Source organism: Dendropsophus ebraccatus, chromosome 2 (assembly GCF_027789765.1).
Source record: "Dendropsophus ebraccatus isolate aDenEbr1 chromosome 2, aDenEbr1.pat, whole genome shotgun sequence".
Lineage (NCBI taxonomy): Eukaryota > Metazoa > Chordata > Amphibia > Anura > Hylidae > Dendropsophus > Dendropsophus ebraccatus.
In genome coordinates, this window is record NC_091455.1 from 158,229,543 (window position 1) to 158,245,631 (window position 16,089).

At 40.6% G+C, this 16,089-nt stretch overlaps 1 protein-coding gene across 1 annotated transcript in view; it reads right to left on the bottom strand.

Moving 5' to 3' along the window:
• Nucleotides 1–16,089, bottom strand: part of LOC138784192 (sodium-dependent neutral amino acid transporter B(0)AT3-like) — a 138,162-nt gene that overhangs the window by 61,012 nt on the left and 61,061 nt on the right. Inside the window, exon 10 of the mRNA XM_069959702.1 lies at nucleotides 12,244–12,448. Within this exon, the coding sequence (XP_069815803.1) occupies nucleotides 12,244–12,448 (205 nt within the window). The remainder of the gene's footprint in view (nucleotides 1–12,243; nucleotides 12,449–16,089) is intronic.

Sequence of the window (16,089 nt, forward strand, 5' to 3'; positions counted from 1 at the left end):
GGGTTCACACTACGGAATTTTCGTGGACAATATCCGTGGAATTCCGTCAGCTGTCCGCCCTCATGGGCACGCGCTTTTCCACCGGCTCCATAGACACCATTCTATGGGCTGGTGTATTCCGTGATCCGCTGAAAGAAGTGACATGACACTTCTTTCAGCGTATAGCGGAATATGCCGGCCTATAGAATGGTGTCTATGGGGCCGGCGGAAAGGCGCCCAAATGTGCGGGCGGACAGCTGGCGGAATTCCGCGGACATTGTCTTCGAGAATTACAGTGTCAACCCGCCCTAAGGCCTCTATACTGGTATCAGGACAATATAGTCTTTTTCCACTAGATGGCAGTATTTTATCAGAAATTGAGATTATGTTGCCCATGCGTTTTATGTTTTATAAGGACCACTAGATGGCAGTGTTTGATCAGAAATTGAGATTATGTTGCCTTTAGGGAGCTTGTAGTGTTATGCACTTTGCTTTCTAAAGTCCTTATATATTTATTTAATTTTACAATTTCTTTATAATAAGGTAGGTTGGCTCTTTTCCTCCTCCCCTATGTGAATTTTCTGTCTGTTAATCATAGGATCGGTTTAATAGAAAGATAGAAGACAGTGGGCAGAAAGAGGCACTTTGCTTTTTAAAGTCCTTATATATTTATTTATTAGATAGATAAATAGATAGATCAATGAAATTATAAGGGCTTTTTATGTTTTTAATCATAGGTGGGGTTAAACAGAAACATAAAAGACATCAGAAAAAGACCACTTGGTCCATCTAGTCTGCCCTTTTAGTATTTCCTTTCTTATTATCTTAGAATAGATATATGTTTGTCACAGGCGTGTTTAAATTCTGATACTGTAGATTTACATTTCATACCTGCTAAAAGTTTGTTCCATGCACATTTCATACTGAGGCCTTTATACTGGTATCAGAGCAATATAATTTTTGTCCACTAGATGGTAGTATTTTATCAGAAATTGGGATAATGTTCCTATGTCTTCTAAACTATATGAGGACCCTTTAGTCCTTGTCCACTAGATGGCAGTATTTGATCAAAAATTGAGATTATGTTGCCCTAAAAGAGCTTGTAGTGTAATGCTCTTCGCTCTCTAAAGTTCTTATATATTTATTTAATTTTACAACTTCTTTATAATAAGGTAGGTTTGCTGTTTTCCTCCTCCCCATGTGATTTTTCTGTCTGTTAATCATAGGATCGGTTTAATAGAAAGATAGAAGACAGTGGGCAGAAAGAGGCACTTTGCTTTTTAAAGTCCTTATAAATTTATTTAATAGATAGATAAATAGATAGATCAATGTCGATACTGTAAATATCTCCACACCGTAAAAAACATACAGTTAGGTGGTGTAAATTGGGTGATTAGAGACTTCTTTACATGTCGCACAACATATGTAGTGTATGCTGGTATTTGTAATTGTGGCTGTTATTATCTGGGAAAAACCATTCGCCCCTTATTTAAGCGGTTTTCTGAACATCTTAGGTCCATTCAGACAGGAAAAGGTTGCCCGAGGCTTATTTCACATGTTCGCGAAGTACATTGGGGCGATACCAGTGAATTACAGTTTTTGGGCCTGGCTCGGGTGAAACAACCGCAATATGGAGGCAACAGACATGATTTACTACTAAAAAAAGAAACAGAACTAATTTTAAAAACGGAAGCTTTGGGTCCGCTGGGACTGAATGATAGATTAGATCTCCACGGTATTCACCTATAATCACACATGAATGTTTTTAAGTGATTGTAACACGTATGTCTTTCTGTTTAAAATGTATTTTGTATAATTGATTGCTACACCTGTGTGATGGTGTTAAAAGGTTGGACATACTGATGACGTGTAGGGCCTTGAGGAAGCGCGCTGCGCATGCGCGTGAAACGGCTGTAGCCCAGTCACTTGTCAGCGTCTGTACCGAGCCGCTAGAATAAAGGCTTTTTTACTGCTACAAGGGTGAGTGCCACAATTTTTTCTATGGATATGATTGGACTTGTTGTGCTGAATTGTTGAGCAACACCACCAGAAGAATTAAGGAAATCCAATAGCGGGGATACGTCTCTTTAAGCCAAGCTGAGAAGGTAGTGGTGCCGGGAGTGTTATTCCTTCTGGATTGGACACGATAAATAGATAGACGTTTATCCCTGGCGTGTTTAAATTCTTATACTGTAGATTTACTTATCATATCTGCTGAAAGTTAGTTCCATGCATATTTCATACTGAGGCCTATACACTGATATCAGGACAATATAGTTTTTGTCCACTATATGGCAGTATTTGATTAGAAATTGAGATTATTTTGCTCATGACTTTTAGGCTATGTTCACACTACGTAAAACTACGGCCGTAGTTGTCACCGCAGAACTACGGCCGTAGTTTTGCGGTGTGTAACATAGCCTAATTTGTAATGGGATCCCGGCTGGAGCGTACACACATCGTATGCGCTCCGGTCGGGATCCTATGCGGCGCCGGAAAAAACTGATATGTCAGCTTTCTATGGCCGGAATTCAGTGAATTCCGGCCGCAGAAAGCCCTGTCAGTTCACACAGTAAGCAAGCGGCTCTGGCCGCTCGCTTCACTGTGGGCTATGGGAAGCTCTGATGCGGGCGCACGCTGATGCGCCCGCATCAGAGCTCTGTGGCCGAACGCATCATCCGGCCGGTATTTAAGTACCGGCCGCGATGATCCGGGCACAGACCGGCCGTTTCGTGACCCGGCCGGGGTCACGGAACGGCCGGTCTGATACGCAGTGTGAACATAGCCTTATACTGTATTAGTACCATATTGTCTTTGTCCACAAGATGTCAGTATTTGATCAGAAATCTAGATTATGTTGCCCTAAAAGAGAATGTAGTGCAATGCACTTTATCCTTATATATTCATTTAATTTTACAATTCTTTTACAATTAAGTAGGTTGGCTCTGTTCCTCTTTCCCTATGTGAATTTTCTGCCTGACTTAATTTTTTTGTTTTGTTTTGAATTATAAGTGAGGTTTGATAGAAAAATAGAAGATTGTCGGCAGAAGAAACCCACCTGGTCCATCTATTTTGATCTTTTAGTATTTCCTTTCTTTGAATAGATATATATTTATCCCAGGCAGGTTTAAATTCAGTTACTATAGATTTATCAACCACATCTGCTGGAAGTTTGTTCCATGCATATTACTTACTAAGGCCTCTATACTGGTATCAGGACAATATAGTATTTTTCCACTAGATGGCAGTATTTGATCAGAAATTGAGATTATGTTGCCTATGTGTTTTATGTTTTATAAGGACCACTAGATGGCAGTGTTTGATCAGAAATTGAGATTATGTTGCCTATGCGTTTTATAGTTAATCAGGACCATATAGTCTGTGTCCACTAGATGGAAGTGTTTGATCAGAAGTTGAGATTATGTTGCCTTTAGAGGGTTTATAGTGTTATGCACTTTGCTTTCTAAAGTCCTTTTATATTTATTTAATTTTGCAATTTCTTTATAATAAGGTAGGTTTGCTGTTTTACTCCTCTCCATGTGATTTTTCTGTCCGTTTCTGTCATAGGTGGGGTTTAATAGAAAGAAAGAAGACAGTCGGCAGAAAGAGGCCACCTGGTCTAACTAATCTGCCCTTTTAGTATTTCCTCTCTTATTACTTCAAGACAGATATATATTTATCCCAGGCATATTTAAATTCTGTTACTGTAGATTTACTTATCAAATTTGCTGGAAGTTTTTTCCCATGCATATTTCTTACTAAGGCCTCTCTACTGCTATGAGGACAATATAGTCCTTTTCCACTAGATGGCAGTATTTAATCAGAAATTGAGATTATTTTCCTATGACTTCTATACTGTATTTGAACTGTATAATCATTGTCCACTAGATGGCAGTATTTGATCAGAAATCTAGATTATGTTGCCCTAAAAGAGAATGTAGTGCAATGCGCTTTGTCTTTATATATTCATTAAATTTTACAATTCTTTTACAATTAAGTAGGTTGGCTCTGTTCCTCTTCCCCTATGTGAATTTTCTGCCTGACTTAATTTTTATTTTTTTTGTTTTGAATTATAAGTGAGGTTTGATAGAAAAATAGAAGATTGTCGGCAGATGAAACCCACCTGGTCCATCTATTTTGATCTTTTAGTATTTCCTTTCTTTGAATAGATATATATTTATCCCAGGCAGGTTTAAATTCAGTTACTATAGATTTATCAACCACATCTGCTGGAAGTTTGTTCCATGCATATTACTTACTAAGGCCTCTATACTGGTATCAGGACAATATAGTATTTTTCCACTAGATGGCAGTATTTGATCAGAAATTGAGATTATGTTGCCTATGTGTTTTATGTTTTATAAGGACCACTAGATGGCAGTGTTTGATCAGAAATTGAGATTATGTTGCCTATGCGTTTTATAGTTAATCAGGACCATATAGTCTGTGTCCACTAGATGGAAGTGTTTGATCAGAAGTTGAGATTATGTTGCCTTTAGAGGGTTTATAGTGTTATGCACTTTGCTTTCTAAAGTCCTTTTATATTTATTTAATTTTGCAATTTCTTTATAATAAGGTAGGTTTGCTGTTTTACTCCTCTCCATGTGATTTTTCTGTCCGTTTCTGTCATAGGTGGGGTTTAATAGAAAGAAAGAAGACAGTCGGCAGAAAGAGGCCACCTGGTCTAACTAATCTGCCCTTTTAGTATTTCCTCTCTTATTACTTCAAGACAGATATATATTTATCCCAGGCATATTTAAATTCTGTTACTGTAGATTTACTTATCAAATTTGCTGGAAGTTTTTTCCCATGCATATTTCTTACTAAGGCCTCTCTACTGCTATGAGGACAATATAGTCCTTTTCCACTAGATGGCAGTATTTAATCAGAAATTGAGATTATTTTCCTATGACTTCTATACTGTATTTGAACTGTATAATCATTGTCCACTAGATGGCAGTATTTGATCAGAAATCTAGATTATGTTGCCCTAAAAGAGAATGTAGTGCAATGCGCTTTGTCTTTATATATTCATTAAATTTTACAATTCTTTTACAATTAAGTAGGTTGGCTCTGTTCCTCTTCCCCTATGTGAATTTTCTGCCTGACTTAATTTTTATTTTTTTTGTTTTGAATTATAAGTGAGGTTTAATAGAAACATAGAAGATTGTCGGCAGAAGAAACCCACCTGGCCCATCTATTTTGATCTTTTAGTATTTCCTTTCTTTGAATAGATATATATTTATCCCAGGCAGGTTTGAATTCAGTTACTATAGATTTATCAACCACATCATGCATATTACTTACTAAGGCCTCTATACTGGTATCAGGACAATATAATCATTTTCCACTAGATGGCAGTATTTTATCAGAAATTGAGATTATGTTGCCTATGCGTTTTATGGTTTATAAGGACCACTAGATGGCAGTGTTTGATCAGAAGTTGAGATTATGTTGCCTTTAGAGAGCTTGTAGTTAGGGATGGTCCGAAACTGCCGAGGTTCGGGTTCGTATGAACCCGAACGCTTGGCATCAGATTCCCGCTTTCTGCCCGGTCCGTGCAGCGGGTGGATACAGGCGGTCCTCCCGCTGTATCCACCCTCTCCACAGAGAGGGCAGACATCGGGAATCACTGCAGAGCGTTCGGGTTCGTACGAACCCGAACAGAACTCGGTTCGGACCATCCCTACTTGTAGTGTTATGCACTTTACTTTCTAAAGTCCTTATATATTTATTTAATAGATAGATAAATAGATAGATGTTTATCCCAGGCGTGTTTAAATTCTGATACTGTAGATTTACTTATTATATCTGCTGAAAGTTTGTTCCATGCATATTTCTTACTGAGGCCTATACACTGATATCAGGACAATATAGTTTTTTTTCACTAGATGGCAGTATTTCATTAGAAATTGAGATTATTTTGCTCATGACTTTTATACTGTATTGGGACCATATTGTCTTTGTCCACAAGATGGCAGAATTTGATCAGAAATCGAGATTATGTTGCCCTAAAGGAGAATATAGTGCAATGCACTTTATCCTTATATATTCATTTAATTTTACAATTCTTTTACAATTAACCCCTTAAGGTCAAAGCCTATTTTCGTTTTTGCGCTTTTGCTTATTCCATTTTAAGTTTAAAAGTCCATAGCGCTTGCATTTTTTCACCTAGAGACGTATATGAGCGCTTATTTTTTGCGAAACCAATTGTACTTTGCAATGACAGGCATTATTTTTCCATAACATATGCTGCGAAACCGGAAAAAAATCATTTGCGCTGTCAAATTGAAAAAAAAACTAATTTGTTTTGATTTCGGGGAGTTTTGCATTTACGCCGTCCGTCCTATGGTAAAACTGACTTGTTATGCATGTTCCTCAAGTCGTTACGATTACTATGATATATAACATGTATAACTTATATTGTATCGGATGGCCTGTAAAAAATTCAAACCATTGTTAACAAATATACGTTCCTTAAAATCGCTCCATTCCCAGGCTTATAGCGCTTTTATCCTTTGGTCTATGGGGCTGTGTGAGGTGTCAGTTTTTGCGCGATGATGTGTTCTTTCTATCGGTACCTTGATTGCGCATATACGACTTTTTGATAGTTTTTTATTACATTTTTTCTGGATTTGATGCAACCAAAAATGCGCAATTTTGCACTTTGGAATTTTTTTGCGCTGACTCTGTTTACCGTGCGAGATCAGGAATGTGATTAATTAATAGTTCGGGCGATTATGCGCACTGCGATACTAAATATGTTTATTTATTTATTTATTTATTTATTAATTTATATTTATAAAATGGGAAAAGGGGGGTGATTTGGACTTTTATTAGGGGAGGGGATTTTTTATTAATAAAAACACTTTTTTACTTTTTTTTTTTACTGTAACTAGAAACCCCCCTGGGGGACTTGTATATAGACAGCACTGATCTCTCATAGAGATCAATGCTGTGTATATACACAGCAAAGATCGATTAGATCGGTCATAGATTACTATGGCCTGCTGCAGGCCATAGCAATCTATTGCCGAGCCGGGATCAGCGTCATTCCGACGCTGAGGCCCGGCACGGGCAGAAGAACGGATCTCCCCCCCGCGATCGCATCGCGGGGGGGAGATCGGTCCCACTAGACACCAGGGACGTGCGGCGCAGTGCCTCTAAGTGCAGCTGTCAGGTTTGACAGCTGCACTTAGAGGCTTAATTAGCCGGCGCGGCAACAGGACCCGCGCCGGCTAATAGAGGCACTGCCCGGCTGCACGTGTCAGCCGGGATCAGCGCCGTTCAGAGCGCGGTCCCTGCGGGACCCCGCTCTGAACACCCCGAGCGGCACCATGACGTATCAGATACGTCATGGGTTGCTAAGGGGTTAAAGGAGAAGTCCGGCCAAAATTTTTTGTTTTTTATATGTTATTACTTATGGAAAGTTATACAATTTTCTAATGTACACTAATTATGGGAAAGAGGGTTATCCAAAGTTCTTTGCTGAGGAAAGGAGCAAGTAGATCTCCTGAAACGCGTTCAAGAACCAAGGATAACAGAGCCTTTTAAATTCACTGATTTTTGGAGTACAGATCCCGAACTTGAGCCGTATCTGCCTGGACATTTAAACCAAGCGGCAGTTAGCAAGAGCGCGCGCTCACATGCATGCGGACGCCGCAAACAGCATGAAATAGCTCACTGTGCTGTATCAGATCTTAATTGCACGGATCTCAAAGAAGCCGAACTGACTGAGACACGGATTACCGCTACAACACCATATCGGACCGTGAGAGCGACCACCAACAGGGTGAGAGGTGGACATTCCACCATTTGTCATTCAAATATCACTTTATTTCACCTTAAAGTGTATAACCTGAAAAGCAAGCTGTCTCACCAGGACACTAATATAATTATTTCAACGGCCATACAGCGATACGAACTCATGCCAGACCTCGAGATTCGGGACTACTGCTAAAATCATTTAGGTGAGCTGCCTGCGCTGGGCCCGGCGCAGGTAATTTCACTAGGCTCCCCATACACATAAATCTTTATTTTATCACATAGATTTTACTCTTCCACTGTTCTACCCTTTTATCTTTATACTAGTTGGGTATTTTATGCAAATTTTATGTATTTCCTATACATCTAGATTGCTTTCTACTATTAGCTTTACCTATATAAGGTTTTTTATAGCGATGTTTGACTGATGAGATTCAAGTAATAAATGTTGATGTATAATTTATATAGGTGCACAAATCATATGTCTCCACAGTGTTTGCAACATATCACCCGCTTCTAGAGAGCCCTCTACATTGGTACATATCTATTCATTCATTTATATCCTGTGAGCGCTGGGATAGTGGTGCACTCGAAGAGGGTGGATTCCATCCGTAGGGGTTAGGTGTAGCAGACCTCCACCATTTTTTGTTTCACAATTATGGGAAATGCTCATATACTGCTATTTCCCTTAATTTAGTGTATCAGGAAGTGTTAGAATTCTCTCAGAACCAGTGACGTCATGACAAACGGTGTAATTCCTATGGAGTGTCCAGCAGGGGGTGCTCTCTATATAGAAGTCAATGAGTACCATTGAGTTCTATATATAGTGCGCCCCTGCTGCACACTCCATTGGAATTACAATGGATGTGTGTATGTAATGTAATGTACTGTACTTTGCGATTGAATACATTTATGGAATGCTTTGGGGAGCAAGTGTCCTTGCTCCCTAAAGTATCCCATAAATGTAATCAATAAATACATTTGCTGGGCACCGAGCAAACCGCTCACATAAGTGCCGCCCGCTCCGCCGTCGCCGCTCACAGTAGTGCCCCCTCCTCCTCGAAACACTATGGCCCCGCTGACTCCCTGCCGCCTGCCCGTGCCGCTCCTCACACTATCCGGCCGGCCACCGCTCTCTGCTCCTGCAGGCCGGCCGCGTCAGCCCTCACCCACACCGTCAGCGCCGTGCTGCCGGCCGGTGTGAGTGAGGGCTGACGCGGCCGGCCTGCAGGAGCAGAGAGCGGTGGCCGGCCGGATAGTGTGAGGAGCGGCACGGGCAGGCGGCGGGGAGTCAGCGGGGCCCTAGTGTTTCGAGGAGGAGGGGGAGCGGAGGAGGAGGGGGAGCGGAGGAGGAGGGGGCACTTCTGTGAGTGGCGGCGGAGCGGGCGGCACTTATGTGAGCGGCAGCGGAGCGGGCTGCACTTGTGTGAGTGGCGACGCGGGCGGCGATAAGATAGCACAGTTACTACTCCCCCATTATCTGCAGATAATGGGGGAGTAGTACTTTGTATATGTGCCCAGCACCGAGCAGGGAGGGAGGTAGATGGCACCTCTCTCCCTCCCTGCTCGGTGCCCAGCAAATGTATTTATTGATTACATTTATGGGATACTTCAGGGAGCAAGGACACTTGCTCCCCAAAGTATTCCATAAATGTATTCAATCGCAAAGTACAGTACATTACATTACATACACACATCCATTGTAATTCCAATGGAGTGTCCAGCAGGGGCGCACTATATATAGAAGTCAATGGTACTCATTGACTTCTATATAGAGAGCACCCCCTGCTGGACACTCCATAGGAATTACACCGTTTGTCATGACGTCACTGGTTCTGAGAGAATTCTAACACTTCCTGATACACTAAATTAAGGGAAATAGCAGTATATGAGCATTTCCCATAATTAGTGTACATTAGAAAATTGTATAACTTTCCATAAGTAATAACATATATATATATATATAAAAAAAATTTTTTGGCCGGACTTCTACTTTAAGTAGGTTGGCTCTGTTCCTCTTCCCCTATGTGAATTTTCTGCCTGACTTAATTTTGTTGTTGTTTTGTTTTGAATTATAAGTGAGGTTTGATAGAAACAGAAGATTGTCGGCAGAAGAAACCCACCTGGTCCAATTTATTTTGATCGTTTAGTATTTCCTTTCTTGTTATCTTAGAATAAATATATATTTATACCAGACATCAAATAAAACAAAAGTTATACAAGTTACATATCGTTGTTATCGTACCAACTTGAGAAACATAGATGACATGTCAGTTTTACCATAGGGCAAACAGTGTAAACACAAAACCACCTTGAATAAAAAAAAAAAAAAAAGCTTTTTATTTCCAATTTTAGAACGCAAATAATTTTCTTTCGGTTTAGCATAATATTTTATGGAAAAATTAAAGGGGTAGTGCGGCGCTAAACAATTATTCACAAAATATCACATATTACAAAGTTATACAAATTTTTAATGTATGTTATGTCTGTGAATGGCCTCCTTCCCCATGTTTCCCCCCACCCACGCCAGACCCGGAAGTGTGATGCACTAAACTCACCTGATTTGTGTCCACCCCCATCCGCCGTCATGGGACAATGATGTCATCTTCGGGCGGCCGGCCGAACAGCTCCATCCGTCCCTCGTGCCGGCCCCCCTCTGCCGCGTCATAACTGTGCTAAGCCATCAGCTGAGCAGCTGATGACGCGGCAGAGGGGGGCCGGCACGAGGGACAGATGGAGCAGTTTGGCCAGCCGCCGAAGATGACATCATTCTCCCAAGTTGGGTCGACACGAATCAGGTGAGTTTAGTGCATCACTTTTCCGGGTCTGGCGTGGGTGGGGGGAAACACAGGGAAGGAGGCCATTCACATACATAACATACATTAAAAATTTGTATAACTTTGTAATGTGTGTTATTTTGTGAGTAATTGTTTAGCGCCGCCCTACCTCTTTAATTTTTCCATAAAATATTATGCTAAACCGGAAGAAAATTATTTGCGTTCCCGGTTACCTGCACTGCGAGATAGGATATGTAGACCCTCTGGTAGCTTTGTCCTATCCAGGCTAGTTCCTCTTGCGTATCAGGATACTGGCCTGCACCTTTTAGACTGGTTTACGGCGTGTGCTAGGGTGTTCCCAGACTATTCTCCCTCTGTAGTGTCTAGCACTGCATAGTAGATATAGTAGGAATACTGAAAGAGCGTAGTGTCTTTAGTTGATCTGCATACACACATGTCTTAAACTCAACTGCGCTGAACTAAACTGACTCGTCCCTGACAAGGGTCCTGACAGAGCCAGGCCCTGGCTTGGCTACAGCAGGGACGTTTGCTCTGTGTGTCCTTCTCCCACGAGAATCTGGGAAAGAACTAACGCTACCCCTTCTCCTACCAAGTAACTTCCTACAGGGTCTAAGTAAGGTACCCTGTGAGTGGTGAAAGAGAATGTGATCAAGAGAAAGAAGAACAGTGATAGGCTAGAAGTAAAGAGCATTTCCTATAGGTCACACATAAAATAGTAACCCTTTGCTAACTTCAGCTGTGCAATACATAAGAGCATACATGTAAAATACTGACATCTAGTGGCGAAACTTTAAACTGCGTTACATCACCACTTAACCTGGAGTAAGGAGCTTTTGTGACATGTGTACAAGGAAAAGAACACCTGCGGTGGGATACCACACCTGCAGTTCCCTGTAGTCTGGTCTGCAAAACCTGTTTGGAGCTGGTATCTACCATTAATTAGTCACTGTGTGGGGGAATATTGATCTGTGTATGTTATTTAGTGAGAGTATCGTTGTAATGACTATGGTGGAATTATTTGGTGACTGTATATTATTGAGTTACTATGTGTTCATGGTATGACAGTATTATTTGTCCCTTGTATATTGGTAATATTGGTAATGTTTGTCTCCGTATACTGCATTTTGTGAGTAACAGTATGATGGTAATATGTATTGTGATGATATCCCTCCTTGTATACTGGTATTTTTCATAACATTGGTTTTACAGGATTTTGTTAGGAACAGTATGATGGTAATCTGTATGATCATAATATTTCCTTTCTATACACTTGTATTATTATTAGTCTCAGTATACTGGTTGGTTAGTATCAGTATAGCAGTAATATGTAAGGTGATAGTATTAGCCCCTTGTATACTGGTAATATTGGCCTTGGTATACAATATGGTGTAAATATCTATGGTGATATTATGTGTCCATTGTATACTGATATTATTTGGTAACTGTATGACTGTACTAGTTAAAAGCAATTATCCTTTAAAATTGTCTTACACCTATGTGACAAATATATACACACTCTAGCAATACTATCACAGAGGACAGGGCTTGTAATACCACATTCAACCTGAGGACAAGTTTGGCAGCAAGGAGCAGAAACATTATTTTACAATATAAACTGCAAGTTTGGCAGTGATATGTAATAATAATAATAATAATAATAATAATAATAATAATAATAATAATAATAATATGCTGAACTTACCAGATATAGCCTCAATAGGTATCCATTTTGGAAATATTTGAAGATCTAGCACTGGTGTCAGCACTCCTTCAATATTTCCAAACATTGAAGACAAACCAAGGCTGAATAACATTATAAAGAAGAGAATAGCCCACACTTGGGAGCCAGGCATTTGAATAATTGCTTCTGTAAAGACGATAAATGCCAGTCCAGTACCAGATGCACTCTGCAACGAGAAAATAATGGTAAGTTTATATAAACTAAAAATACTATGCCTATATATACTTATACACAAATTCTTTTAATGATAAAAAATTAATTAGTTATTTTGGTGTTTAAGTGCACCATGGGCCTTGGCCTGACCGAAGGTCGTGGGCCTCCCTCGACTACCACAAAAGTATATTGACACTCATTCACAAAAATGTATATAAATGATTACAGATATGGTCTGATTAGAGACTGGGTCTTGCCACAAGATGATGTTAAAAGGTTTTCAAAGGCTTTTGTCATCAATGTGCCTGGGATGAAGTCTGTGCGCCCCTCAGCTCGTGCTGTGCGGCTGAGATGGCGCTGATATTCAGTGTTTTTGTATGTCTTTTGCAGTAACCTGAACCCTGTCTGAACACTGGCCTATTTCTAGCATGATGTTCAGCCCCACCCATTTGCTGTGTGCTCTGGCTTTGAAGGAGTTACACTGCTGCCAGTTCTGATTCACAGGTGATTCTGTTTGGAACCAGGAGCCTTGTCCAATAGCGGGCTGGAACTGTCTCCTGGTTCCCTATAAGTATTTGGCTGAGTCTCATTCTGGTGCCGGTTATTGAGCTTGTCTCTGCCTGGTTCTGTGTCTGCTATTCTTGCTCTGTTTATTCTTACCCTTTTGCCTGTATTTCTGACCATCCTTTGCTAGCTGCCTGCCCGTGACCTTATTGCCTGTTTTTTGACCTTGCTCATTGGACTGTGATTTGTACTGCGCTGCCCGATTGTTGTCACCCGGACTGTCGACTATTCTCTATTGTGTTTTGTCTGTCTGTTTTGTCTTTGTGTCCCACCTAGCCAGTGCAGGGACCGCCGCCCAGTTGCTCGCCACCATCTTAGGACGGATTGAGGCAAGTAGGTAGGGACAGTGGACGGGGCTGAGCTTAGGGTCCACTGTCTGTATCCACCATCTTGTCTGTCTGAGCGACCAGTTTCCTGACAGCTTCTTTTGGATAAGTGTGTGAGTCATCAATAAAGTTAGGTTACACTTTTGATGGAGCTTCATTCTTTGGAAATTTCATTTATTTAGCAGGATCTAAGCAGACATAAATAAATGGACATCAAATGTAAAAGAGATGGACCCCATTGAAGTTAGTGGGATCTCTTGGGTCTCCATCAGTTGACATCAGTTAATCGGACCGTCTGTCTTTGTTCTGTGGCACACAATGGACCATCTGATGGAGGCTCTGAATGTAAATGTTACCTTAGCCTAACTGATGGACATACCTCTACAATGCACCTGAAGACATTTTGTCTAGTCAAATATCCCAGCACTAATTAGACAAGGGCCCGAACATGGCCTCTACACTACACTTTTAACACCAGTCTTCTTATTCTCTACTTCTACCTAATGGTACTTTTACATGGTGCGATAATTCGCCCGATCGCACGATTAACGATTTTGAATGAACGATGGTTTTTTTATAGCGATCAGGGTTTAGACGGAACAATACATCGTACGGAAAATTCGCTATGCGATCGTTTTGCGATCGTTTAAGCCTATCTCACACATAGGTGAAATCGCTGAAAGAATGTTTACACAGAACGATCTGCGAATTTTTTGCGAACGATCAACGATGATTTGAGAACATGTTGAAAGATCAAAATGAACGATTTTTTGCTCGTCGTTTGATCGTTCGCTGCATTTACACGTACGATTATCGTTTGAATTTGAACGCTATCGTGCAAAAACGAACGATCAATGGTCCCGTGTAAAAGGACCATAAGCCTACCTCAATTATTTTCCTGTTTGCACTAGCACCTGTGAGCGGTCCTGTTGTTTTTTTGTATGTTACCACCAGTAAAGTTACAACCACTGGTTAAGTGCTGGACTCTGTCACCTTTCTTCCGCCTCACCTGCATCTACACCCTACACCTCACAACTGTTTTACCAAGGTCTGGTGCCCATGTGTTCAGGGGTGGGTATCGCCACTCCTGGCCACAGTGACAAGAGTACCAGCCCCACAAACACCAAAGCCCACCTGCTGCCGAAACACCTTTACCAGCAACTCGGGCCATGGAAGAAGAACTGAAGCTACACAGCACATTTGGAAATTGCAGCATACACTTTTCTCATCTATAAGAAAATGCCTATTAGAATCTATGAGGAGTTAAAGTAAATAGGGATGCATCCATACGTGATCTGTATTTGATCCACATTGCATTAGTATATGACTAATATTTCATCTATATCATAGGTGTCAAACTCAGGCCCTCCAGCTGTTACAAGACTACAATTCCCATCAAGCTAAAGCTTTTTCTGTCCAGGCATGATGGGAGTTGTAGTTTTGCCACAGCTGGAGGGCCTGAGTTTGACAACCCTGATCTATATTGAATCTGTTTTCCAAACTGCGTTAAAGTAATACTGATGACACACTGATGCACACATATTTTGTGAATTTAATTTAAATTTTAGATGGTTAGGTTTCTGTACATTTAGCACCCCTTCATCTTGACTCCACATTATTTAGGAAGAAAAGATGCTAATAAATGCCACTAAAAACAACTAAATGGTGTAGTAAAGACAAAACCACTTTGTTTTTGTGTACAGATGGTAAACTAGACCCCTTACCCAAATAGAGGTTTGGCTACTTTTAAGGGAACCAGTCATGTCTCTCATTCTGTGTATCCCCTTCCAGTACCTTATAGCTGCAACGATAAAATGTTTCATGTCTTTGCAGGCAACGATTGAAAAACCATTCGTTTGTAGCATCTTTTAAGCTAACTCTAAAATCATTATTTGTTCGCTAATTGTTCTGTATATGTACACATCGTTCCTTCTTTTGCTGGAATCAGAAGGAGTTAACAATCTTAGTATTGATCATAGAAACGATCATAACTAACGACCATTATTCTGTGTTATATTGATCGATTTCAGTTTATCAGTTTGTGATTGTTTGTGATCGTTTATCATTAATCATTAAAAATCACCTCATCTAATAGTACCCTGAGGCTATGTTCACACAATGTATATATATTTTTGTAAAATCATGGCTGTTGGATCATATACACATAGAATACGCGCCAGCCGGGATCCCTAGTGGCGCCACAAACAACTTACATGTCAGTTTACTGCGGGCGCTATTCTGTTGCTCCGGCCGCTCGCTCCATAGTGTGCTGTGGGGAGTTCTGATGCATTCTGATGTATTGATACTTTTGCACTAAATACCTGGGCACTGTAACTGTTTGCAATAAAGTTTTTAAGTAAAGTTTACAAGTTGTTTAAAATGGGACTCTATCATGTCTACCGCTGCACCTACATCTACACTCTGCACAGGGGTGTAGATAATGTCTCCTGGGCCCTGGTGCGAGAAGTCAACTTGGGCCCCCCCCCCCTCCTTTTGAGACCAAGTGATGCTATTGGTATATATATATATATATACACACACACACACACCAAGACAGATATTACCAATAACACCAGCACATAGGAAGAGAAAATATTATCGCCATACTGTTACTGACCAAATCCTGTATACTGAGACCAATATTACTAGTATATAGGAAGGATATATTACCACCACACCACAACCACTACCATCACCACCATATTGTTACTGACCAAATCCATACTGAGACCAATAAAAGTAACAAATATTACCACCACATACT